We start from the raw sequence: 27,825 nt of genomic DNA, 5'->3' as shown, positions 1-27,825 counted from the left end.
TTGTTGACTGTTTTTTACTCCTTGTTCTGGATTCTGTTTTTATTTCAGGGACTTGTGCATGGACTTTAACATTAGTTAAGTATTTTGTTATGTTCTTTGGTTATTTTTGTTTTGCTGAGGGGGGTCAATAACTAAATAAAGGAGACAATTTGAAGAAAACAAACCTCTTGTGTGTGTCTAATTGGCGTGGAGCAGGTTCACGCTGTTTGAAGGGTGACCAGCGTTTGACGCTGAGGGGAGGGCGGGGCTTAAGATGCTGCTGACGTGTCTCTGGGCCAATGGGAGGCCGGGGATGATTCGCACGTTGGCACAATTGGCTTAAAATAAAGAGCAGGGGTTACAGCGATGATTGGGTGCAGGATTGTGCATTGGAAATCACCAAGCTGGAGCCGTGTGTTTGATAGCAGCCAGCCGCGACTGAGAGACAGACGATGCTGCAGAACACTGCCTTTTTCCTGCAGTGTTTGTGTGCGGGATTAGCCGCTACTTAGCTGTGTGTGTGGTGTGGTGTGTGTGTGTGCAGACGCAGGGCGCTCCGAGCCGCCAGCCAGCCGCGTCAGGTGGATGCGCCTGCAGTGATCCAGGTCGCCCCTATGGATCGCGTCCATGGATGTCTTCAAACCCGCTTTGGACAATAGTTTGAGTCCTAAGGCGTGCGTTTCCTCGTCGGAAGAAGCAGAGGCAGATGTTTTTCGCTGGCCCACACCGGAGAATGGCATCAGCGCCGCGCCGGATGCGGCACCCGCAGCACCGGGCTTCTGGACCGCCGTGTTCGACTATGAGGCGACTGCGGAGGACGAGCTCAGCCTGCGGAGGGGGGACGTGGTGGAGGTCCTGTCCAAAGACTCCCTGGTGTCGGGGGATGAGGGCTGGTGGACCGGCATGATCGCAGACCGGGTTGGCATTTTCCCATCCAATTATGTGAGCAGCGGAGCTGGCATTCCGGAGGAAATCCGGGACACCTCAGAGCAGCAGTTCCCGGTGCCTCCTCTGCACCGTGAGTATCCCATTGTGCCTCAGTCCTGCAGGAGATCAGTGTGCCATCAGTAAAGCAGAGCACGGAGCTGTTGTGTCTTTGGCTTGTCTTTTGTCAGAGGGCCAGCACGTTGAGAGTGCTGTGTCATGGTAGGCGCAGTGCACTCCTGTTGTTGGCCTAGAAACAGGCTGGCCCAGGCATCCTCACAGCTTCAGGACCATTATTCATCACACTGCCTGTCAAACAGACAGCCAGCTGCGGCCAGTGGTGGGTGCACCCCGCCTCAAATTACAAAGCATCCTCTGCAGAGTGAATATGTAACTGCACATGCATCTGCAACATCATTAGGTATCAAGCTTTGTGATGCATTGGTATGATATGCGTAAATTCCACTGTGACTGGTCGTGTGCTGCAAGAGAGACTGAAATTGTGCCCAATTGTGCTTGTAGAGAAAAAGCTTCTGCAGCTAAATGTGCAGCCAAGGCCTCAGATAGATGGAGTAAGCAGAAAACCACCCATAGTGCACTGCACTGTGGGATCCAAAGTGAGACACAAGCATGGGCGGATAATGAGACAGTTGGCCCCTGAGCACAGATCTGCAAAAGGCCCCTTCAGCTCAGAGCAAGAGGGTGCTTTCAGACCTAGAGTCATCTCCTTTGGTCTGAATCAGGGACTCATTTTGTTCCAAAGCTGTATAATTGCCTCGAGCTGGTTCGTGTTCTCACGGCAGCATTTACAAAATGCCTTGCGTGAGAAAGCTGCTCTTGATTGGTCAGAATTTCCATGCAGGAAAAATCCAGGAAGTAAAGCAAACGTTGAAGAAGAGTACACTTGCAAGATAAATGTGACACTTTCTAATGTCACAATGGAGGGACAACTACGCAGGTTGATTTTAGCGCTGCTCATCGTGGACTATATTGCTGTCATTGTTCATTTTAGTCAAACCATACAGTTTGAAAACGAGGCGCGGCTCCAACTAGAAAACAATGTTTTGATGCATTGGATGTGCTGAATGTGCATATTAAGGCAGTACAGGAGGAGGTGCACATTAATAATCCTCCAGGACTGTAACATGCTCATGTTTAACCCAAACAATGTGTCATGTGACTGCAGTTGCTTCACATCCAGGTCGGAACACATTCTCACCACAGACAAACCGCACCAGAGTTTGTTTGTAACCAGACCAAGACCACCTCTTCAAGAAGGTGAAGGTCTCGGTTGATTGCTGTGTTCACACCTGCCCAAACGAACTGAGTTGCCCACACTTAAGTTAGATTAAAGTGAACCAGCGGTACGTGTTAATTTGAGTAACACCTAACAGTTGAAGACGAGGGAAGCCACTGACATGTTGGGCCCTGGGCCTGTGCCTCGTAGGCCTGTTCAGTAATCCATCCATGTCTGCAAGGATGCTCTGCCTTTAAAAAGAGCCCCACAGATAATTACAAATCCTCTGTTTATTGTGTGTATCGGCACAAACAGGCTGATAAAGCGTGTGTTGTTTGGGTGGACCACACCGCCTCAGCTGTCTTTGTTGGCGGTCTCAGTCTTTGTTGGCTTCCATCTCTTCATACTCAGCAGCAGCTGGCCTACTTTCACACACCATCCCACCTGAAATATTCATCAAGGTCAGTCTGCTTGGTAGACTGTTAGAATCCACAACATGAGAGTTTACAGCAACAGACACAAAGGCTCCTCTTCACAGCATCACACCTTACATTTTAAGAGGACAGGATTATCTTTTCTACCCGTCGTTTGTGTCTTTCTTCCGTCCTTCCTTCTCGAAGCCAGATTTGAGGACAGATGCTCACCCTTGTGTAATAGCAGGAGGGGTAGCTCCACCACAGTCTGTATGTGGGGCAGCAGGGTGGCTTAGTGAAAGCATCCTCCAACTCAATGACCTGATTTTGAGGTCCTGGTTAGCAAGTGTCTGCCTTCCTCAAGAGGAAAACAGTCGCTCCTCACCAGCTCCAGACAGGCTGACTCTGACCTTTAACGTCCTTGGACGGCTCTGTGCAAATACGTAACAGCTCTGTGGAAATCAATAGAAGATTGTAATTGTTTTTGGGGGGAATGCAGGTTCTTCTTTGTTTGCCTGTTTGAATCTCATCTTTGTCTTCTCATGCGTCTCTCCTCAGTCCTGGAGATTGATTTCTCAGAGCTGACCCTGGAGGAAATCATCGGGGTGGGCGGTTTTGGAAAGGTCTACCGCGCAGTGTGGCGGGGCTCAGAGGTGGCAGTGAAGGCAGCACGACGGGACCCTGACGAGGATCCAGAGCAGACCTTGGAGAGCGTGCGTCAGGAGGCCAAACTGTTTGCCATGCTCAACCATCCCAACATCATGGGTCTGCTGGGGGTGTGTCTGCAGGAGCCCAACCTGTGTCTGGTCATGGAGTACGCCCGGGGTGGGCCCCTCAACAGGGCCCTCGCTGGGAAACGCATCCCTCCGTGCACGCTGGTGGACTGGGCCGTGCAGATCGCCCGGGGAATACTCTACCTCCACAGTCAGGCCATCGTCCCCATAATTCACAGAGACCTCAAGTCCAGCAACAGTAAGAGTCTCTTCTGTCACGTCACATGGTGGTAGTTGTTTTGTGGAGTTCTCCCAAAATGATGATTGATTTTTGGTAAGAGGACATTAATCAGCTCTAATTTTGATGATGATTTTAATAAGAATAGCATGTAGGATGAAATGATTTTGATTTGGTGATTATTTCTTGGATTTCATCTTAAAAAAAGCTTCACATTGCTTGTTTTGTCTGACCAACAGTCCAGAACTCAAAGATATTGAATTTATCATTATACAAACAACAGAAAAAATGATTCTCACATTTGAGAAGCTCCTACTGCAGAATATTTAACATTTTATTATAGCGAAATGGCTTAAAGGGTAACTTTCAACCTGTACTCCTTTTCCCATGTTTTTTGTCTGAGTGACTAATGGGAACGACAATTTTTGAAACTGGCCTAGTATTGAGCGAGACTGCTGCAGTCAACAGCTGCTAAACAGGCTGCAATGTAACCAAATGGGGCATTTGTGCGCTATCAGTTTACATCCATTTGCACTGACAGGCTCTGATTGTTATTCTAAATGTCTGACAACATTATAGAAAGGATTCCTACAGAGAGAGCCCTTTTTTTTAACAGAGTTCGGTCCATTTGTTTAACAAGAAGTAGCCTTGAAATCACCATCACCAAACCCACCAGACTCCATTTAAATAAATGGTAATTTTAGCGTGTATAGAGTCAGCATATTTTCACATCTAAGAGGGTGGATTAAGGTGTTTATTTCAGCCAAACCAGAGTAACTAATTGTAACAGTGGAAAGATGAACCAAGACGGGTTTTGTGAGTTTTATTTTGTATCTGTGGACTTTGAATGAGGTTTGTTTTACAATTATAAAATTGTTATTTTTTCAAATGGAGCCTGGTGGGCTGTTTCTTGTTAAACAAAAAGGATCTTGCTCTTTAATAAAGAGGTTTATCTGTGTAGGGAACTTTTACATAATGTTGTCAGACACTTAGAAGTGTAATCTGAGCCTGTCAGTGGCAGAAGCACTTTTAATGGATGTAAAATTATGATGCTCAATTGCCCCAGGTGTTTACATTGCAGCCTGTTTCACAGCTGCTGGCTGCAGCCCTTTCAATCAATACTGGACCAGTTTCAAAAATTGTTGTTCCCATCAGTCACTTAGACACAAAAACATGGGACAATAGGGTCCAGACTGAAAAATACCAAAGTTACCCTTTAAACTAAAAAACAATAATATCACAATAGTTGGTGATTTAAGTTTGTGTAGATCGACAAATAAGTTTAAAATGGTTTCATTTTTCTGCTTTACATTAGTGTAGATTTACTCTGGGTTTTTAGTCAGACATAAGCAAGCAATTTTAAAACACCACTCTGGGTTCTAGCAACTTCTGTACCATTAAATATTTCTGTCAATTATAGGGTAAACTACAGATTGATTAATATTAATAATAATAATTGTTTACAGCCCTAGTCCTCAGTATCTTTAGTGTGGTTTTTGCAACTTTTTAAGGTGAAACATTTATTAGCTGGATGAGGAATAAAGAAATTGCAGTATCATCAAGCTTGTGGCAAAACTTATAGCATCCTGTAATGGACTGTAATATAATTATGGATACTCACAGCAGCCATTTCCTTCTTAAGAGGAAAAGTGTTTAAGTAAATACAAAAGGGAACGTTGTTTTCAACCCAAATACAGGCCAGAAAACTTTTCTTTTTTAAAGCCAGGGTCACAATATTGATCAACTACCTTGTCTGACTCACGCAAATTTATTTTATTTTGGCTGTGGAACTTATTGCACCTTTCACATATAATTAATCAACACCTTGCTCAGCCCGTGCTCTCTGCAACACGCTGTGATTCGTAGTGATAATAATCACCGTTCAGAAAAGACAGCAGAAAGCAAAAGGAGTCTGCATGTATGTATGTGGAGCAGTTGTAATCTTGCATTTTACCCAACTGGATCCCCTAAATCCCAAGCCTATTACTGAGGATTTGCCCAGTGCTCTGCCCCAGCCTGCTCTCTATTGGAGGCTCTGACGATACATACAAACAGCTTCCTGCCTGCCATTGGCCCGTTCTCTGATGATCAGCTCAGCCACTTCACTTCCAATAGGCTGCTTTAACGTGTTAAGTCAGTCTAACTAGTTGCCATCCTGGGCTCTGAGGGGAAAACCCATGCATGTCCTCACAGTGCAGGACAGTGCAGCGTGCCAGTCTATTTAACTTTTACTTTAATCCTGAGCTTTCTGTCCTTTGTTGCCTGTGAGCCCAAATTTAGGTCCAAAGATGTAAAAGAGCGTCTCAGGTTTATTTGATAAAAACCAGTGTGTCATTCTTTTGTTTTTGTTGTTTTTTTCTGGAGCAAAGCGGGAGTATTTCACACCTATATTTGCATCAGTTTAAGAAAACACCGCATGACCCCATTTTCATGTGAAGTGGGTCCTTAGTTGAGGAAACTCTGGGTCTAATCAGGGGTTATAGAAGTCGCTCCGGATGTGGCACACTGTGACCTCACCCTGTGACGCATCACTGTGGTAATGAAGTGGTCGGCAGCAGTGTTGTGAAGCTCAGTCCGTAAAAAAAGACACAAAGTCAAGCTACTGTGGAACTTTTTTCTCAAAGGCTCATAAAGAGGGCATTTAATTTTTAGACTTGTTAGCCGTATGGGTGTTGGAATGACAAGTCTGTCAATTAGTCGTTCCACCGCTTTGGTCCAGACTGAAATATCCCAGCTGTTGGATGGTTTGACATTAAATATCAGAGGATGAATCCTGATGACTTTGGGGATCCTCTGATTTTCCCTCTTGCACCATTGTGAGGTTAATGATTGTGTCTTTGATTGAAATATCTCACAGTATATTGGATGAATTGCGATGAATTGGGGTGGGTTGTCAGTCAGTGTGTGCTCAGTGGAGAGTGAGCGCTCCTTGTGTGAAACTAGGAGTGATGATGTGTGTGATGGGTACAGGCAGCTGCACACCTGGAGGAAGTAGAGGCTTTGATAGGTCAGATTTGAGATAATGTTGTCTTCCATCTTCTGCTTTGAAGTATTGAATTTACACCTCACAACTTATTACGATACAGTCTTGTTTCACATTCCCGATCCATCATTAGCGTGGTTAGCAGGCATTAGCTCAGGGGGCTAACTTGGCTAATTTACAACACTACGTGAATGTTGCTGTCACCCTGAACATCCTGCCGAACTTTGTTCAAATATCTGGCAGTTCAGTAAGGTGTCTCTTGATAGTCTGGATGAAAAAAATAAACAAACAGTCAAATATTCGTATTGAACAGCCAAATCCGATTCAGTTGACAAAATTTGGGTATAGCCCTAGAAATCTGGTGGACACAGTCCCCCACAGGATTATTTGTAATAACTTTGCTGATCCCCTGATTCTTCATTTAGATTCATCATTATCATCAGGTCAAAATTTTAACTGTAGTTAGGGATGCACGATAATATCAGTACGTCATCGGCATATCGGTAAATCTCAAGGCACCCCTTTCATGATACTGTCAACTGACTGTCTCTTTTTTCTGTTTTCTTTTGGTGGTAGGTCGTCCTCACTGGTACAATAAAGTGATCCATTGTCCCACTCACGGCTTTCTCCTTTTAAATGTTATCATCCCTCACACTGGCTGCCAATCAGGGCTTATGATGTGTCACACACTTATAATTCCTATGCGCGAATGGTGCGAATAGGTTCCCCTTTGAGGTTTTTTTAATTAGATAAATTTAAATTACATTTTTTTTTCAGGTAGAGTTTACCTCTTTGTTAGGAAATGGGTGCACACAACATACTGATACATACTACTAAGAATTCATTCATAACTTTTTGTATAGGCCCAGTTGAATATTGCAAGACTAATGTGTGGTTATCACAAAATCCCACGGCACACCATTTGAGAACCACTAGTATAGAAGGCCCTACTTCTCACTTGATTAATCACCTCAATAAACATTTTCCTATGAGTTTATAGTCTCAATCACTAGTTTCAAGTCTTCTCCAATACAGCATGATGTTCATTTTATAAATTATGATCCTGTTTAGTGTAAAATAGATGATAAAGCAGGGTATGCTTTAGAGTGTGGCTACCTTGTGACACAGTTCCACCCTCTCATCCCAATATGGTCACTTCTGGTTCCAAAAACTATGACGCCGTTGGCCAGAATGCCGAACTAGAGGCTTCAAAGTGGTCGTCCACAAACCAGTGAGTGACGTCACAGTGGCTACGTCCGCTTCTTTTGTACAGTCTGTGCTAAAAGCAACTCTGACATAACATGCCTCCTTTTGCTGATGGGAATGTGAGAAACTATAAATCCTGCAGCTGTTACTCGTGCTTTAAAAACAAAAGTTGTGTGATAGCGCAGCTTATTATGTAATTAATTGTATACCACCTACTTAGTAAACAGACAACGCTTTTGTTTTCTTTGTCCTTCAAACCTTTCAGTAACCTTTCAGCCGTCTCCGCTGCCTCCCTTTCACATAACATGCCATTTAGTGGATGCTCTTATCTAAAGCACGGTGCATTACAGTGAGTGCATACATTTGGAGCATGATCGGCCTCAGGGGGAATCAGCTGTGTTTGTTTCATGTTCTACAGGAGCAGGATTTACTTTAGCCACATGTTTGGGTTTCAGTGTCTTTGGAAAGTGCCTGTGTAGCATTAGAGCCACATGAGCAGCAGATGAAGGGGGCGCTTGATGTGCACCGCAGCCTGCAGACACACCCTCTCCACTGGGCACAGCCACAGCAGATGGCCTGGCATTGTGGAGCTGAATGGGGGAGAGAGAAAGCATGTGGTTAGGAGGAGCGCTGCTCGGCGCATGTTGGGAATGGGTTGTTTTTTAGAGCCTATCAGAGCAAGCGTGTGTGTCGTAACGGGCTGTGTCTGTAGTTTAACTGTAGCATTGGTGTTTGTTTGAGATGTTGTGTTGTAAATATATGCAGTGAGATCATTAGCATTGATCAAGGTCGCTGTTTTTCATCTCTGCTTACCTCTGTTGTAGTGGCTCACTGTGTCTTTGTTTCTCTGTTTGTTCTCTCTCTTTCTCTACTCTGCTTTTATCCTTCCAATCCTTTCATCATGGCCTTCCACCAACTGCACCCTGTTTTGTTCATCCACCCTGTTTTGCGTTCATGCATTTTGTTTTATCGTGGGTCTGATCCTCCTCCTGCTGCTGCCCCTCCCGACATTACAATCCTTGTGATGACTACCTGATACCTTTTTACCTCACCGCCAACCTACCTGCCAATCTGCACGTACTCCCCTACATCCTCCAACCCTCCTCCCCATCATCCAAACAAAATCATCACCTCCCGCTCCACTCCAGTCCTGATCCTTGAGAGAGTCGAGATGGAAGACCTCAGCAACAAGACTCTGAAGATCACAGACTTTGGGCTGGCCCGAGAGTGGCACCGCACCACCAAGATGAGCGCCGCCGGCACCTACGCCTGGATGGCCCCCGAAGTCATCCGCTCATCTACGTTCTCCAAGGGTAGCGACGTTTGGAGGTGGGCAGAGGAAAGGGGGTTTATGCAGCAAACAAACTGCACCATGTGGTCTAAAAACAGAGCCAGAGACAGAATCAGTGTGTTCATCATGCACAAGAAAAAGTTCAGCTCTGGCAGCAGTTGCTATAGTAACAAAGCACAGACTGGCAAGTGGGAAAAGGAACAGCATGTTATGTTTTATGAGATGGGTACAAACTAGATCAGGCTAAAGAGTACAGATGCATATACATTCAACATGAGCTTTGTGTACACGGGCAGCATGAAATGATATGATGTGTCTCTTGTTTCAAACATTTAATAGTAACTTAAAGGGACAGTTCATCCCAAAATCAAATGTACACATTTTCCTTTCACTTGTAGTGCTGTTTATCAGTCTAGATTGTTTTGATGCGAGTTGCCAAGTGTTGGAGTTATCGGCCGTAGAGATGTCTGCCTTCTCTCAAATATAATGGAATGATATGGCACTCAGCTTGTGGTGCTCAAAGTGCCAAAAATTACAAAACTCAACAGCAATGTCTCTTTCCAGAAATCATGATCTGGTTACTCAAGATAATCCACAGACCTTGTTGTGAGTGGTTTCATGTAGGAACTATTTTCTTTCTACCAAACTACACCCGCCATCTCACCGAGCAAAAGGGAGTGATTGATGTTTACATCTCGCACTTTCACGAGCACAAGCCTCTCGTCCATGAGTAGATGCACTCTTCCTTCTGCGCAGTGATAATAGTTGGGTTTCCATCCACCCATTTTTCACATTTTCAACAATTGTGAAAAAAAAAACTTGAATGGAAACGCCAGAAATATCACAAAAAAGTTTTTACGCTTGGAGGGAGTGGAAAAGTCGGCGTATCGATATTAGGAAAACTTTTGGCAATGGAAACAGATTTAGCGAATAAACGATTACGTAGGCTACCGGATCCTACTTCTACTTCACTTCCGCTCCACAGTCTGATCTGGTCCGCTCTGGTCAGTGAGTGTAGTCTTTCTCGTTTCTTTTTCAGGACACTTATGTACTCTGACAACGCTGATATGAGTGTGACGAGAGCTCTCACAATAGCCAATAAGTTCCCAAGGAATCTCTCCATCTCGTCGTAGTCATGGATGTGCCGGTAGTTGTTTACATCAATTGTGGACATGAGATGCTCTCAATGACGTCATCTCACAGCGCCCTCTTCTTCTACGGGTGTTCTTTTGCATTTTTATTTTTATTTGTCACGAGAAGCACCACCTACTGCTCGACCTCAATTCCTAATACTCCCAAAACAATAATGAATGAAAACATGCATATATTCGCATTTTCTTTTGCGTATTTTCACAAAATTAGCTTAAAATTTGCGATACATCTGGATGGAAACCCAGTTATTGCTGGTGCATGTAGTTCAGTCTAAAGAATTTGGATCACCCTGTTTTAAATAGCAAAGATGACGTAGCATATGGGAATATCTAAGTATGTATCTGATCTGATTCATTTTCAATAATAGCAATGATGCCTTGCTTTACTGCCGTGTGTCATTATTCTCACGTTTCTTTTCTTGTGTCGTCCTCACACACGCAGTAGCATTAAGTGTCCAGCTCAGATATTCCTGACTGAATGTGGGGTTTCCCTCTAAAACAGTGTGTAATCAGTGAGAGAGCAAAGAGATGCATTATAACTAGGGCTGCCCTCCCCAACTAAGAATTTTCCTAGTGGACCAACAGTCGTCATTTAGGGCCATTAGTTGACTCGTCGCTCACATGTTTACGGTATTAATGTAATTATTAAATGATATATTTTGAGCGGGGCAACACAATGGATTGAGGTATGAGAAAGAATAGTATCAGTAACATTGTTAGAATAGATAGAATCTATAACTCTCTTATCTGAACACACTTATTCCTGGATTATTTCATGTATTACTGGTCATTGCCTCACAGTGCATCAGTGTGTGGTTTTGCCATTAGTCACGTGGATCTGTCAGCTGCTGCACTACTCTGTCGAGTTGTTCTTATGTTGACCTTTTCTATCTCACCTTGGTTTGTACACGAGTGCAAAATAATGCCACTCTAATCCCCCTTTTTGACATTTATTCAGACAGCATGCTTTGCTGTAGACACACACTATTTTTCAGCAAACATCCTGCTTGACATTCATATATTCATACACACATTTATCTTCAGAACCAGATTGTTTTGTATTGTGCAATAGGTGTTTTTACACTTTACGCCAAGCCCCTTATCTAAGGAGGATATGCAGGATGAAACATAGGGGAAGCACGTTTTTGGAGGGTGTATATCCAAATTGTATTTATGCTTATTTTTAGATTCATGCAGCGTCTGTTCTCTCTGTTTTTCTTTCCCTTCTTTTAACAATGAAGTTATGGCGTGCTGTTGTGGGAGTTGCTGACAGGAGAAGTTCCATTTCGGGGAATCGATGGCCTCGCTGTAGCTTATGGAGTGGCAATGAACAAGCTGGCTTTGCCCATTCCTTTGACCTGTCCTGAGCCTTTTGCACGTCTTATGGAAGGTAAGGGGAACTTAAAAACATTTCTGATTTAAATGTTATTAAAGCGTCATCCTCCAAATTGGATGGAAATATCATGTAGTTATTGCAGAGCTGTGTCCAAACCTTTTGTCATGGAGAGCCACAGGCAAAATAAGTGTCAGTTTATGTGCCAGAAAGATGTCATTGAACATTTTTATTAAATTCATGTAGAAAAGTAAGTAAGCAAGAAAAGCCTCTGAAATAAAAGCGAGTAGCATTGAATAAACAGAATATATTATCACTTTCTGGAACCATTTGAAGGGCCAAAATGAATTTTAACTGAGGCAAAATTGGCCCAAGTTTTTGAGACAGTTTTTCATGTTGTGCCACAGAATGCTGGAGCCCAGACCCTCACGCCCGGCCGCAGTTCACAAGTATTCTGGACCAGCTGACGGCCATCGAGGAGTCTGGCTTTTTTGAGATGCCAGCAGAGTCTTTCCACTCTCTGCAGGATGACTGGAAACTGGAGATCCAGGAAATGTTTGATCAACTGAGGACCAAGGAGAAGGTAAACATGAGAGATTCTTAAAGGGATAGTTTGGATCTTTTGGAGTGGGGTTGTATGAGGTATTTTTCCAGTCAGTGTGTTACCTGCAGTAGATGGTTGTTGGCACGCCCCTAGTTTGGAGAAACAGGCTGGAGTGCCGACACAGAAGCTGAGCAATGTACTGCTGTGGACGGGGCAGCATCAAAACTTATTCTAGCCACCGTAAAAAGTCCAAGACAGTTTAATTGTATGCTATATTGAGAGTTTTTTCACCGCTTTACCTTTCTGTCAGAAAGCCTATCCTGACATTGAAGCCAGCTTCAATTCCCCATCTTCCCCCCCACCAGACTTCATTGACAAAAACAGCTATTTTCACCTCACAGAACACAGGAGCAGCTGGTTACCGCTGCCTCGGTCGGTTATTTTGTTTGCGTTATTGTGTGACTTTGTTTAATCAGAACTAACTAACCCTTTAAAATGCCACTGTCAAACCACAAAACAAACTGATCGAGGCAGCCATGGATGGATTACTGAACGGACCTTCCGGGCACAGGCTCAGGCCTTCACTGTAAAATGTCAAATGTCAAATTAACACGTACCCACTAGGAAGAGACTCAAAATGATCACAAATAGAAACGAAAGCTCCGTTTGTACCTTTGGAACCTAAAGTAACCCTTCAGACATGGAACCTAGACCCTAGCGTTTCCACCGCAAACAGTACTCTTAAATGTGGGCGGGGTTGTTGTCAACCAGACACAACTCAGCCCTGAGCAGAGTGACCGTCCTCTACTGACCAGTCAACAGACTGCAGTGTTCACAGCTTCACCTTTTAGTACCAGATCTGTGTGCTAGGTACCCCAACAGAGGGGGGACCAAACATGGGGACGGTACAGAACGGTTCCATTGGTACCATCCACAACTTCCGCCCATGGAGGCAGAGGTAGACCAGCAGCTCCTGTGTTCAGTGATGTCAAATTACTGTTTTTCTTAATGGGGTCTGGCTTTGAAGTGACTGATTTAACGCCTTCCCTGTCGGAAAATCGCTGTCTGACGGCAAGATAGGTGTCTGTGTCGGACTCCAGACTGATCCTCCCGACTACGTGCGTGCCAACAGACATCTACTGTATGTACTGGAAGTTTGAGGTTTGGAGTTTGTTGTCGAAATGTTTCAAAGGTTTCATCTTTTTTTCCTCCACCTTTTTGTTCCCTCAGGAGCTGCGATCGTGGGAGGAGGAGTTGACCCAAGCGGCACTGCAGCAGAAATGCCAAGAGGAGGCGTTGAGGAGGCGCGAGCAGGAACTAGCCGAGCGGGAGATCCACATCCTGGAGCGGGAGCTCAACATCATCATTCACCAGCTCTACCAGGAAAAGCCTCACGTGGAGAGCAGGCAGGGCAAGTTCCGCCGCAACCGCCTTAAACTGAAGGACGGGAACAGGATCAGCTTGCCTTCAGGTACCTCAAACAAACTGTGGTGCTGCTGTGTAGGTCAACAGTATGCACAACACTTTGGAATTGTCATCATCATGATAATCATGTTTTAATTTAAATGACGCCTTCTCAGAAATATATCATACCCACTTCTAGTTTGAATTAAATCTCTTTAAGTATCAACACTCTTGTTATGCTACAGATGTACTTGCTTTTTAACCATGCGTTCCTGTAGACAACGGCTACGTCATGGATGGAACCATTCACACACTTCCTTGTGTATTTTGTGTGTTACTGGAGGATTGTACCAGAGAACACACCAGAGAAATCAGACTGTATAGAACTTCTGGATTTGCATAATGTCAACATAAACTTGGCACCACTTGTGTTACAGCTGTGTGTTCCTGTGCTGTTTTGCCTAATGAGGTGCATTGCTAGGCGAGGTGCACCTGGTCTGGGAAGGAGTTGCTTCAGAGCTCCTGTGCTAACAGCAGAGGAGAGGGGCCCCTGGCGTGAGGACTATTATATGTCAATAAATCCCATGGATTTGATTGTTTTAAAGGTGTCTTTTGTGGTTGGTTTGGTCAGTGGAGGAGTGTTGTTCGCACCACAGGGCTGCCCAAGGGTGGGATGTAACCATTGAGGAGGTTAATATTGAGCATAGCATTAGGACACAATGTGAAACTCAGCTGATCCCAAGCAGCCAATCAACTGATGGATCAACTGATTGATCACATGATTCCAACCATTTGGCGAATCTTATTCAGGGCACACTATTTAAACTGCTCTGTCCTGCCTCCTGTTGCTGCTTCCTCTGCAAGCTGCTTTGCAACCCAGCTCCTCCTTTTCATGTTGTGTCCGTCTTATCAATGTCATTTCTGTTTGTCATTGATGCTGCTCTGTTCTGTCTCTGGGGGGTCTTTGCTGCTGCTCTCTCTGCCTTAAGGCTTTACACGTAGGCATGTGGAAGGGCAGAGAGGTGTGCTCTCTCTGCCTTAAGGCTTTCCATGTAGGCGTGTGGAAGGGCAGAGAGGTGTGCTGTCTCTGCCTTAGGTTTTCCATGTAGGCGTGTGGAAGGGCAGAGAGGTGTGCTCTCTCTGCCTTAGGCTTTCCATGTAGGCGTGTGGAAGGGCAGAGAGGTGTGCTCTCTCTGCCTTAGGTTTTCCATGTAGGCATGTGGAAGGGCAGAGAGGTGTGCTCTCTCTGCCTCAGGCTTTCCATGTAGGCGTGTGGAAGGGCAGAGAGGTTTTCTTTCTCTGCCTCAGGCTTTCCTCATATGCACATGGAAGGGCAGAGAGGTATGCTCATGACAGAGCCATACTGCCAAATGTAAAACTGTCTTTAACTAAAGTGGTCCTGACTGAAATATTATTAACTCTGAGATCTCAGTGGATCATGGCATGGAAAAGCAACAGCGGCGTTACAAAAAAAAAGATGGTCATATAGCAGCTTTAGATGTTCAGTTTTATTAGATTTTCTTATAATTGTGTCCGATTTCTAATGTTCCTCAGATGTTAATATGTGATTTTTTAAAAATCCTCATGTAGATTTTCAGCACAAAATCACAGTGCAGGCGTCTCCCTCACATGATCGGCGGAGGAGTTTGCTCAGTAGCAGCTCCAGTCCTCCGAGCAGTCCGCCGATGCTGCCCCGCCTGAGAGCCATCCAACGTAAGTAGCATTAGAATCTTAAATTTAATATCTGATTTGATATAATTGATCATTTTTACCAAGGATGTCTAAATTCACTTGGTTTTCTCTGTTCAATTATTATTGATTACAGGCTTAATGTTTGATATCCATTCTCCATTGCAGTCACCCCACGGGAGGGATGTACAGCCTGGGGTCGCAGCACATGTTTTCTGCAGGATGAAGAGGAGAGTGAGAGGAAAGGGTCCAGGAAAAAGGGCAGATCCCGAGGGTGTGGCCCATACAGGGAACACAGCGCTGACGCAAGGTGAGTCTAAAAACAGTCCTTACAGACTTTTTCCAGATGACCTTGATGTTTTCAGTTAATAAATAGGTCAATTCACATGAAGATGACAAAGATACCACTCACAGCTAAATCCATCTTCATCCTCTCCCCCATGACAGTGTAAAGCCTCCCCATGAAGGCAGCAGGCAGCGGTCCTGCAGCGCCCCGAACCTTCGCAGATCCCCGAGACACAGTCCAGCAGTGCCTGGAGTGCCAAGCCTTGTGGAGATGGGTGAGCAGGACCAGCTTATTATATTTATTATGTCTGGCACACAGTGTGCACACTCCACATGATAACACGGCTGTAGTCTTAAAGTTAGCAAAGTGGCAGACGAGATGGGAAAACATGGAAGGGGGAGGCGAGTGAGTGAGTGAGATACTTCAGTCCCACATGGCTCTTAGTGGTTGACCGGAGAAATTCACAGATGTGCATGTTTGTAGCTGTGTGAGTATAAACACGCTGATCCTGAAAAAGCATCATCACTACAGCAAAACAAACTTAGAAGGATGGAATTTAAGTGGCAATGGACCTCGTGCAGCAATGTTCTCTTAAATTTATCTGTGTTCTCTTAATTTTGTGTTAAGTGAAAAAATAAGAGAAGCACACTCCAGATGCACCAAACACCATTTATTGTTCTTTTGGGCTTTATTTGATAGAACAGTGGTAGTGTGAAAGGGGGAGGGGATCAGAATTGAACCTGTGGCCACTGCAGCAAGGACATAGCCTTTGTACATGGGGCACCTGCTCCACCAGGTGAGCTACTAGGCGCCCCGATGCACCAAACGTTCTTAAGAATCCAAATCTGTTCTCAGGTGTGCTGAATGATGAATCCCATGTAATCATCATTAACAATTAGTATAGGTAACACTCCCTAAACCCAACTGGTCCAGCCACGGGGTCCAAATATCTCTTAGTCATTAGTTCAAGGTCCACACAGTTTCATATATTCAACATCATACTTGTGTTTAGCCATGCAGTTGAGCAAGTTTGCTAACTCTGTCAAGTAGCTGTCAAGAGAAAATGGCACTTTAAAATAAAAGCTCTATGCCAGGAATTCACTGTGCTTCAAAATATAGTTTGTTTCTACAAACTTGACACATTTGCAATGTTGTAATAACTTGAGGTCTTCAAGTTACCGCTGCTGCTGCTTTTTCAGTTATTTGGTTTTTTTTGTATTTATTTTCTTCTGTCACTGTTTTATTTGTATTTTTATTACTATTATTATTTATTTATTTTCTTTCTTTGATTGTTTTGTTGTATAGTACATTTATACATTATTGCTATAACTGTGGTCATTGTTATTTGTATGTTTTTATTATATGTAAAAACCTAATAAAATATTGTTTAAAAAAAAAAAAAAAAAAAAAAATATGACACATTTGCAAGTCACTTGCGGTCCATTCAGAATGGACCCACAACCCACTGAATGAACCACTGCCCTACAAGCTGAAAGATACATCTTGCGGATGCGCTGAGACACATCATCAGTGATGTAACCTGGGGTCACTGGGTGTTTCGGGTCTTTCAAACATCAGACACCCTCGCCCAGGCGACCCCACCGGGGTTGATCAGACCCCAGCCTGTGTCCCAGCAGCGTTTGCGGATCTGCCCTCTTTATCCATAGCCACCATGTGGCTTTTTCTGTGGCTTCAGTTGCGGATCTGATAGCCTTCTTCTTTGCCTCTCTGGTGAGGCCCAGCAGCGTGTACACTTTGCAGAGTGACCGCCCAGCAAATCCTCGGCAGCCCACCTCCAGAGGTTCACAGTGCGTTCTCCAGCCTTGCCTCTTGCAATCATCCACCAGCTCCTGATACTTGGCACACTTCTTCTCGTTGGCCTCGTCCATGCGCTCTTCCCAGGGCACTGTGAGCTCCAGAATGATCAGCTGCTTGGTGGAATCGGACATGATGATCATGTCTGGTCGAAGCCGCTTTGTGGTGTTATCCTGGCTGGGAACTTCAGCTGTTTGCCAAGGTCCACTTCCAGTCTCCAGTCCGTGGTGGAGGTGAGGAGGCCTGACTTTGCCCGTGGTTGTATGTTGGGCTTCTCTCCGGCTCTGTGGAACATGATGGTCTTTGGCTTATGGTGGCCCTTGATAGTGTTGATGGCCGTAGCTATGCTGTCAGCAACTGCCCTAAGCACCTGGTCATGGCGCCAGTGATAGCGCCAGCGATAGCGACCGTCTGCAAGCGCTTTTGGGCAGCTGCTGAGGAGGNTCTCCGGCTCTGTGGAACATGATGGTCTTTGGCTTATGGTGGCCCTTGATGGTGTTGATGGCTGTAGCTATGCTGTCAGCAACTGCCCTAAGCACCTGGTCATGGCACCAGCAATAGCGCCCGTCTGCAAGCGCTTTTGGGCAGCTGCTGAGGAGGTGTTCCAGGGATCCCCATCCTAAACATTGAGGACAGGATGGTGTGTCGGTTTTGTCCCAGACGTGGAGGTTGGCTGGACTTGGAAGGACGTCATAAACAGCCTGGACTAAGAACCTGATGCGATGTAAGTCTGCTTTCCAGATGTTGGACCAGATCTTGCGTTGCAGAACATCGCAAGATCACCTGGTCCACACTATATAAGGGCAGGTGTAGTGCCATGTGCAAATACTCTGGCAAAAGCCCAAGATTGGAGAGATGCCACCAAAAAAAGGCTGCAAGCAGAAGAACTAAAGCAGTACTGAAATCAGTGTACTGTTAAATAAACTTACAACAGGAAATTTGATTTTCCAGAGAATCGGTGCTGGTGTTGAACAGAACATCTGTACAGCAATGGTAAAACATTTGTGATGCTGTAAATGCAGTGAAAGCAGTAGTGGTAGAGGAAGTATTCAGATCCTTTACTGGGTAAAGTCCTGCACTGAAACTCTTACTTGAGCAAACGTATTTAAGTACAATCAGGAAAATGTACTTTGGTATTCAAATTAAAAGTAATGAAATGCACAAAAATGTAAAGCTCTGTGTGGAGTTTGCATGTTCTCCCTGTGTCAACGTGGGTTTCCTCCAGGTGCTCCAGCTTCCTCCCACAGTCCGACATGCAGGTTAATTGGTGACTCTAAATTGTCCGTAGGTGTGAATGTGAGTGTGAATGGTCGTCTGTCTCTATGTGTCAGCCCTGTGATAGTCTGGTGACCTGTCCAGGGTGTACCCTGCCTCTCACCCAGTGTCAGCTGGGATAGGCTCCAGCTCACTCGTGACCCCTAACAGGATAAGCTGTTACGGAAAATGAATGAATGAATGAATGAATGAATGAATGAAAATTGCAGCAAGACCTCATATTTGAGAAGCTGGAAACTAAAATGTTTTTGCATCATAAATTAATTAAAACAGTAGGCAAAATCTTTCTGTGATCAATCGACTAATCGTTTCAGCTCTTTAATGTGGTTTGTCTGCATAAATCTTAATTTGTAATGTAACCAATAACTAAAATTATGAAATAATTGTAGTGGAGCAAAATGTACAGTATTTCCTTCTGAAGTGTAGTGGACTAGAAGTAGAAAGTAGCATGAGATTAGAATACTCAAGTAAAGTAAAAGTACCTCAAGCTATGTAAAAATATGTTTCTCAAATATAAAACTTTTCTTGGGTTGGTCAAACACGATGTGGACTGGGAAACGAGATGTTTTTTTCTTATCTTCGCAAGAGTGCTCTTGACCACTTATAAAATTTTCTCTTACCTAAGAAAAGAGCAAAGTTAAGAAAACATTGGTGAATCGCAGAAATGAATGAATAAGAGCAAAATAAGAAAAACATTGTGTGTATAACGCTTCCTGCATGAGGCCCAGTGTCGCCCGACAGCGTTTCATGTTTGAGAAACTGATATTCAAGGCTTGTCTGCTGTGTAACATGAAGTGTTATGTCTGAATACATCTACAAATACTGTTTTTTATTTATGTCCTTCCGTGTACATATTAAGTAAACTGACATGTGGATTGTCCTTTTTTTTAGAAAATGAAGACTGCTGCTTCACTACTGAGCCAGGAGCAGCTCCTGGTCAGTCCTACCTCTGCATCCCCTTCCATAAGGAGGGTAACGCTGCTGCTGCTGCTGACGGTGATGGAGATGAGTACTGCCCCACCGGCCAGGTTCCAGGAACGCCGCCATGCAAGAAGAGCCCCGGTGGGGGACGGCGGTCTGAGCTGGTCCTGCTGGGCTGTGGAGCTCTGCTGGCAGCCGTCGGACTGGGCTGCAACCTGCTCACTCTGGCTCAACCGGAGGAGAGCATCAAACCACGGTGGGAGGGTTTCTTCCACAGGACAGGGGGCCAGAGGCGGAGTACCAGCCCCCCGACTCGCAGACTGTTCCGGCGGGAAAGCCCGCTGAAGCCCTCAGCGCCCTCGCTGCCTGAGCGCGGCTTGCCCTCCTCTTACACGCTGCTGTCCTTATCATCAGTGTCTGACTGCAACTCCACCCGCTCGCTGCTGCGCTCTGACAGCGAGGAGTTGTTGGTCTGCCGCCCTGCCACACCGCTCAAACAGCATCCTCTTCCTCCTCTCTCACAGCCTCAGGCCATCCAAACACCGGTCAACCCGCTGGTCAACACCCACCTCGAAAGCTTCAAGCGCAACCCCCGACAGTCTCTCACACCCACACATGTACCATCTGCTCCAAGTTCCTCACGTAGCCTGCGTCGAATACCATCAGATGGGGCCATCAAGAAGAGCTGCCTCCCTAATAATCTGGAAACATTGCCAGAAAAAACTGCATTAGAGAACACAGGTTAAGTCTTGTCCCTTATCTAATTCAAACCAGATGTAAAGTCATAGGATTTTGTGTTTTAATGGATTTTTGAAGGTTGATACTGATACAGATGTTTTTTATTCTAGTTCATTTGAGGATTTGATGTTATACAGCAGTGAAAAATACAGACATATATGACATTGTCAGGAATAACATGTTAAAGTCCAGGACTTATCATGTTGTTTCTTCATATTTGACCTTTTAATGCTAAAAAATATCTTTTTGACCACACTAGCAGGGAGTGAGGCAGAGGGTGATTTGAAGGTTAAGCTAACGTTAGCTACATAAATGTGATCTTGAAGCTGCAGCTGTGAGCCTTTGGCTCTGGTTAGCAGAAGGCTAAACTATTAGCAACATTTTCTCTCCATCCCTGAAACACTTTGCCGATATTAACACGCTGTATTTTGTTTATTTACTCTCTCGTAGACCCTCTTTTTGCCGAATGAAACCAAAATTGAACTGCCTACACCAGCGTTAATTGTTTTAGTTATTTTTCAAGCACAATTGCCCATCTTTTGATGGTTCCACATTCTCTAATGTGAGAAATGGCTGAAAAAAAATTCTTTCCTTTTTACCTCAACAGGTGGGTTTAGAGGTGTAAAGGAAGACCGTCCTGAGGTTCCCCGACTTCCTGATCCAAATCTTGTGTTCCCTCCAACTCCCCGTCGTCGCTGTGCTCCTGAACGCCCAAAAACTCTTGACTTTGTGGCTCGGCCTCGGCCTTCACCAAGGGCACGCTGTGATGTGTTCTGGGCGGACGCAAGGCCCAGGGGAAATGGACAAAACCTTGGTAATGGTGATTCCCCTGCCCACACTTCCAGCACAGAGACTCCTCCAACTGTAGAGTTTGGTAGGGACCCCACAGTGCTGCCCACTCCCATGGAGGCCCCGACGCCCTACTCCCCCCGCAGGAAGGGAAACCTGTTGGACCAGCTGGATGAGGGACAGTGCCGGGATGGAACCATCCCACTCTGCAGACCAGAAATCAGCTTTCCCAAAGACTCACCTTTCCGCTACAGACCTGGATTCTGGTCCTAACTCAGCCCCGGCCCTTCACCGGCCCAACACAAGGAGGGGACTGTCCCTGCTGTTAGCCTTTGGATTCTTACAGGTCTGGGTCAGTACTGACAGAATGAATCTGTTCTAGCTTTAATCAGTACTTAATGGGGACGGCTCACCTTTCCCCATCTATAATATTGTTACAAAATTACAGGAAAACATTTGCTGTGAATATTTTACCTTTCTGACATTTGTTGTATTGCCATTTGTGATAACAATCCCCAAATTTGTCATCTAAAACTGCAAACACGAAACGGAACAGAATAACCCTTTTTCTTGAGTTCTCGCTATACAAAAACCCTGTCATTTGTCATTTTAAGGTTCTGTATGTAACTTTTTTTTTATTTTTTTTTTACCAGTATTAGTTTTTTATTGCCAATGGATGAACAGGTTGGAAACGTAACTTATAAAACGAGACTTACCCTGACTTTATCGGTTGCCTATAACAGCCTGTGGACTAACTTTTATGTAAAGGACTTGGGCCAATTTTTTTCCGAAAATCCAAAGAATGTGACATTAAGTGTGCTCCCGAGTGCCTTTCCTTTTATTTAGCTCTGCTACAGGGCTAATAATGTGCAACAGTAGCTAACGTTAATTGAGAAATGAAGTCCGCTAACATCAACAAACAACTGGCACCCACCAAAACAAAGTGTCCACATATGTTTCCGTTACATTTTACGGTGGCAGCCTGGCAGAGACAGACCTTCACTTAGCCCCCTGTAGCAACCCCAATTCAGCCAGAGCAAGACCGTGTACCAAGGATCTGATCCCAGACTGCCTCGAGTCCACCCAGCTCACTGTTAACCCCAGGGTTGGGGTTTATGCTCGTTGAATTTAAATTGCTACTGTGGCTAAGTTCTGAGCTGCCAGCTACTTTATCATACCATCTCTATCATAATGTCAGTCCCCCTCAGTACTAAAAAGAAATTTTAATGTTAGACGAAGCGCTTACATGTGAAATACATTGTGATATTGTTGTTTTAGCTGGCTAATGTTAGCCAATGTTAGCTTGCTAACATGGACAACTTACTAGCAAGGTAACATAGCAAAAATACTGTCTTGGGAGATAAACATCATGTACATCAGGACTCCAGGGCTGATCTGGCTGGTAAATTGGCTATATTGCCGTTTGCAAATTACTTTATCAGCCAATGATAAGAAGCAACCAACGCCAGATCAATTGGTTAGGCCTACAGCTAGCTGGCTATCTTAGATTGCTTGCTAACGTTATTGCTAGTAATATAGTATCTGAGTGTTTGTGTCAGTTGGCTAGCTTGCCAATTTACTTCTGCTAACATGATACATGATATTAACTTATATATTCTGAAAATCTGTCTTGGTTTAGTCAACAATGAAAGGTGTATGGTGCACTTTCTACTAGTCAAGAGTGATGCAGTGACGGCCAACTGTAACGTGAGCTAACGTTAGACAGCTAGCTTATAGTTAACCCATTCTACATAGTGGCTTGAAATGTCAGATGATAATGTAATTTGCAGATGGCAAACTACTTAATATGATGCAATCACCAGAGGTAAAAAGCCAACATTAGGCAATAAACAAATTACACAATGGTTGCATGACATCCCTACTGCAATGGGGCTGTAAATGACGCATGATGATGTTCTGTAGTCTCATTCAGCCACTTGTTAGCAACTATCTTTTTTAAGACACAGAAGGGGCCGTACACATGCTGCATCTGTAACCGATAACAACTGGCATCTAACCAAAAAACGATTCTAAAAACCCTCGAAGAGGGAACCGAGAGGACGAAAATGCTTACCCATTTTCCGGGTTTTAGGACTTTGAATCCTAGGATAGCAAAGGAATGACGCACCTTGCTCTTCCTATGATTGGTGAATACTTGTTGCCTTTGTTGGTTAAATTGGTTAGATTTTGGCAAGAGGAGTGGGAATGGTTAGGGTAAGGGTAAGAATGTCAGAGTAAGCCAGTCAGAGGCAGACGTTCGCTATCATCTGATTTCGCAAATTCACTCCTGGGACACTCTATGGTCCAAGTAAAATGTGGGAACATTGCAGATAGCAATTTTATTCTAAATATGATTAAAATGTATTTTCCAGCCTTGTTTAAACATTATGAGGCCAATCACGGTCAGTCTTGTGTTTGTCACTTTTTTGGCCGATGCCCAGGTGCTCGCTCGTGGCTACCGAGTACGAGCACCGCAGTGGGAGTAACAGGATGCTAACTGCAGTTCATTTAACGGCCTCAGAGAGAGGGGTGTCACTATAATAACAAGGATTTTCTGAAAGTTACATACAGAACCTTTAAGATGTAAATGTTATGTTTGAAAATAAACTGATTAATGGCTTGATAGGCGTTGACAGTTTCACAAAGCTTTACTTTTGTTTCTTAATTTCAAGCTTGCGTTAAAGATTGTGCATTTTAATGAAGTGCACTTTTTGGAAAGCATCATGAATGTAAAGCTTCAGGTTTTTTTCCATCGTCAAAAAAAACAAAAACACTGTCTCTGTTTATTTGTAATTTGTTGTGTTATATGAACTCATCTGTATAACTCAATCTCCTGTGCTAGTGGCTGAAGGATTCCTGTTTCGTACCGAGCACCTGTCATCACCAATCACTAGTACACAGTAATTTCCCAGGGATGGGGGATGCTGTTGTATAATATGAGCACGTCTTTGCATTAGCAACGGTCTTGAAACGGTGTCAGTACAGTAATGCCTGACACCGTCTCGAGCTTTGTACGGTCAACTGAACTATTAAGAAGAATGTCACTGCTGCTTGGGTTTGAATTGGGACCGAAAACACTGTCAGGAAATCACGACCAAATATATCGAAGAGCTCATTCATTCCACATTGAGTTCGTTCTTTGTTTGTGACCCTGTCAGTGTAGCTTGTTTGGATCCCAACCCATCAGAGAAATATTTCTCCAAACTAAAAAGGGAACTTTGTATTTGTAACTCTGTAAATTGCCTCATAAATTGTTGATCAAGATAGAATGAGGGATGTAAAGTATGTAAGCAACAAAATGCACGAGTGTTGAGTGGCTCACAGGTGAAGCAGGCCCTGGTGGCATGTGAAAGCTCATTCCTGATTTATTTTGCTTTATTTATTGATTAATTTATTTTTTATAATTAATTATATTTGCCTTGATTTTTGACACTCGTTTATGTCCGTGATTGTTCATAGCGTTAAATGTGGCTTCAAACAAAATACAGCCACATTTCACTTGTTTCATATTCATATGTATGTTTCACACATTTTAAATAATTTTCAGGTTGTTTTTTAACATCTTAAACAAGGGTGCAAGTAGTTTTAACCCAACTAGAGAACAAAAGCTGACACGATTAGTTGATTAATCAAAATTCTAATAGTTTAAGTCATTTTTTAAGTTAAATAAACTAAACATATCCTGGTTTCAGCATCTCAATTGCGAGAATATGCTGCTTTTTTTTGTGTGATCTGAAAGTAAACTGAATTTTTGGAGGTTTTGGACTTGTCTTGGAAAAACAAGAAATTCTTGGGCTTTAGGAAATTGGGATGGGTGTTATTTAATTGAGAAAATATTCATCAGATTAATTAGTAATAAAAAAGAAATTCCCTAAATCCAACTGGGCTAAACGCATGCAAACTGGTCTGTGCACATTGATGACTTTTTGTTAACACATTTTGCCTGTGTTTGTCTTGAATGAACTGGGGTTGATATTATTTTCAAATAATTATTCCGTTTTTTTTCTACCCTCCAAGACGAGGAAACTCACAATATTGGCGAAAGCACCAGGTTAGTGGTGCTGTCAGTTGTGATAAATCCTACCCATCAACTGTCAGGTAAAAAAAAGCTAATTAATTATTAGTTATTTGAAAATAGAAACCCTGACTCTGGTCTTAATGCCTGTTTCTCTCATTTCATTTTCAAATGTTAAGTGACCTCTCAGCCTGGAGGACTGTGTCCTCTGAGATTTGATCTGTCTTTATCCCGAGTGTGACCCGATGTACATGTAAACGTGAATGCTTTTTCTCCGAGGACTGTGCAGAATGTGATCATGCTCTATGTACACACACAGTATTTCAACTACAGGTGCTAGTTGAAACAAAGCTCTCTTGAATGAGGTGTAGCAAGCCAAGGTGTCGTTATCTGTCTGAAATGTTACCACGAATAAGCTGATCTTAACTGTTGCTGATGGACATTGTTCAGGTTGGGAATAATACTGTTACTGACTGACTTGTATTTGCACTGGAACACACTGATTTGAGTAAAATCATAGTAAACAATCCAACTGGTCACCGTTTCTTTTATAATGGCCTGTGTATCCTTGTTGAATTAAGTGGCTATAATCTATATTTCTATGCTAACAATTGATTATACTGATATGTCTGTTGTTTCCCCTCAGCAGTTCCCTGGTTTTTAAAGGGACAGTGCACCCCAAAATCAAAAATACGTATTTCTCCTCTTACCTGTAGTGCTATTTATCAGTCTAGATTGTTTTGGTGTGAGTTGCCGAGTGTTGAAGATATTTCCCATAGAGATGTCTGCCTTCTCTCTGTCATAATTAACTAGATGGCACTCAGCTTGTGGTGCTCAAAGAGCCAAAAATACATTTGAAAAACTTAACAGCAATGCCTCTTTCCAGAAATCATGACCTGGTTACTCAAGATAATCCACAGACCTTGCTGTGAGCAGTTTCACGTAGGAACTATTTTCTGTCTACCGAACTACACCCGCCAACCGTATCACTGCACAGAAGGAAGCGTGCATCTTACTGCTAGCTAACCTAGCACCACTGAGCTAGCCAACATTACAGCTCAGCCAAGGAGGACTCTTCTGATGCTGTCACAAGCACGAGCGTCTCGTACGTAAGTAGATGCACTATACTGTTTTTGGCACCAACAGCAGACAGCCAAAGTTAGTATTGGTGATAACCGGGTGAAGTGAAACATTTAGCAGCTAATGAGCTACATATTCCCCTCTGGAGCTAGCAGAGGCTAGCAACAGTTTGTGCTTTGTATGTATCAGTATTAGCATTACATTTTAGTCAGAGAGGTAAGCAATTATCCAGGGAAGTTTGAGAAACTTTGTACTGTAGATTGTTTAACAAGACTTCCAAATGCTCTAGTATGTTCACCAGCTAACCGCTAACTCTTGGGTGCTGGGTAGCCTAAGTTTGTGCCACTCATATACTAGCATTAGCTACATTCAAGTCACAATGGTAATTATCCTTTTCTCAGAGAGAGAATTACCGGATAATGTCTAAAAATAAAAATAAAAAACAGGTTATCATATCTGCACTATAAAAAAGATTTTTAAACTGCTTTGCAACTCTGTTTCCTATCCAGGTAACTGGCCGGCCAACCCTCTAGGGTTTTTTTTTTTTTACTTTGCAGGGTAACGCCAGGGCCACACTGCCTGCGAAGTCGGAGCACCTCCGTTCACATCAGACGCGCATTTCTCCGTGCCAGTCGACAAGCGATTCTGCTCCCAGCTGTTGTTTTTCCATCATGGGTAACTGCCCGGCTTGACACATTCGCTCGCGCAGAAAATAGACCAGACGCCGAAATGATCGCTGCAGGGCCGGCGGCAGAGCTGCGCAGCGCAGCCAGTGTGGATGACACAATCGGTTAACATGGGCGCCGAAAGGAAACTGGCTTCACTTCGAGGCTATTCGCGGCGCTTCCGTGGGCGGTGTGGCCCTGGCGTAAGTGTTTATTTGAGAAATGGATAGTTTGTGACTATTGCAACTTGAATGGGGAACTGCCCATTGGTTCGACAGCCCATTGGTTCGACATCCCATTGTTCTGACCATATTAAACTCATTGTTCCGAAGTCTGTTCCGAAATCATCATGATGCTCTGTGGTTAAGGTCTGGTTAGGTTTAGGCACAAAAACCACTTGGTTAGGGTCAGGAAAAGATCATGGTGTGGGTTAAAATGAAAAAGAAAGTGACAAACACATAAGCCGTGAGCCTGCTCCGCCTCAAGCTGGTCGCAGCGCACCATACGCCTGCCGCAAGCCGTTCAGCACCGCGGACAGTCGGACTAATGGGATGTCGAACCAATGGGCTGTCGAACCAATGGGCTGTCGAACCAATGACATGGACCCACTTGAATGTGGCTTGAATGAGGCACAAACTGAGGTTTCCTAGCACCAAACAGCAGACTGAAAGATGAAATAGATAGCTGGCAAGCGTACTTTAGCACCTAAAGAGTCTCATATTTCCCTCAGAAGTCAATGGAGACTAACAACAAACAGAGTGAATATTGAAGTTGTGTCACAACACATTCTCACTCCGACCTCGTCACATATTGATGTTTGGTCATGGACTTTCCACATCCAGATACTACATGCAAGGTATTCTGGGTACAAAGAACAAGGTTTGGCTTATTTTAAGGGATGCGAACAACACCCTCGAGTGGAAATTGGTGTTTGTTGGACCCATCAGCCCCAGTCTGAAAAATCTGATAGGGAACCAGGCTGATGCAAACGTATGCGTCAGCCGACAGAAAACCGTCATCCCTGGTGCACTCTGTTACTTTAAAACATATCTTTCCACTTATAAATATTTGCCTGTATCATATCCGTATACATCATCATATTATTCTCCAGAAAATCAACTCTGTGATCCAACTTA

At 43.9% G+C, this 27,825-nt stretch overlaps 1 protein-coding gene across 1 annotated transcript; it reads left to right on the top strand.

Annotated features, from left to right (window-relative positions):
- The first annotated feature begins 353 nt into the window (after window positions 1–353).
- Window positions 354–25,469, top strand: map3k9 (mitogen-activated protein kinase kinase kinase 9). Its single transcript, XM_050062892.1, has 11 exons — window positions 354–997; window positions 3,112–3,525; window positions 8,842–9,022; window positions 11,377–11,525; window positions 11,876–12,051; window positions 13,243–13,483; window positions 15,007–15,129; window positions 15,274–15,415; window positions 15,553–15,665; window positions 19,373–20,143; window positions 20,748–25,469. The coding sequence occupies exons 1-11, from the start codon at window positions 607–609 to the stop codon at window positions 21,200–21,202; spliced, it is 3,156 nt and encodes a 1,051-aa protein (XP_049918849.1). The 5' UTR covers window positions 354–606; the 3' UTR covers window positions 21,203–25,469.
- Window positions 25,470–27,825: the final 2,356 nt, after the last annotated feature.

Source organism: Epinephelus moara, chromosome 14 (genome assembly GCF_006386435.1).
Source record: "Epinephelus moara isolate mb chromosome 14, YSFRI_EMoa_1.0, whole genome shotgun sequence".
In the NCBI taxonomy this organism is placed as follows: domain Eukaryota; kingdom Metazoa; phylum Chordata; class Actinopteri; order Perciformes; family Serranidae; genus Epinephelus; species Epinephelus moara.
Note: the sequence above shows the minus strand (reverse complement) of the source record. Positions and strands in the feature narration are given on the sequence as shown.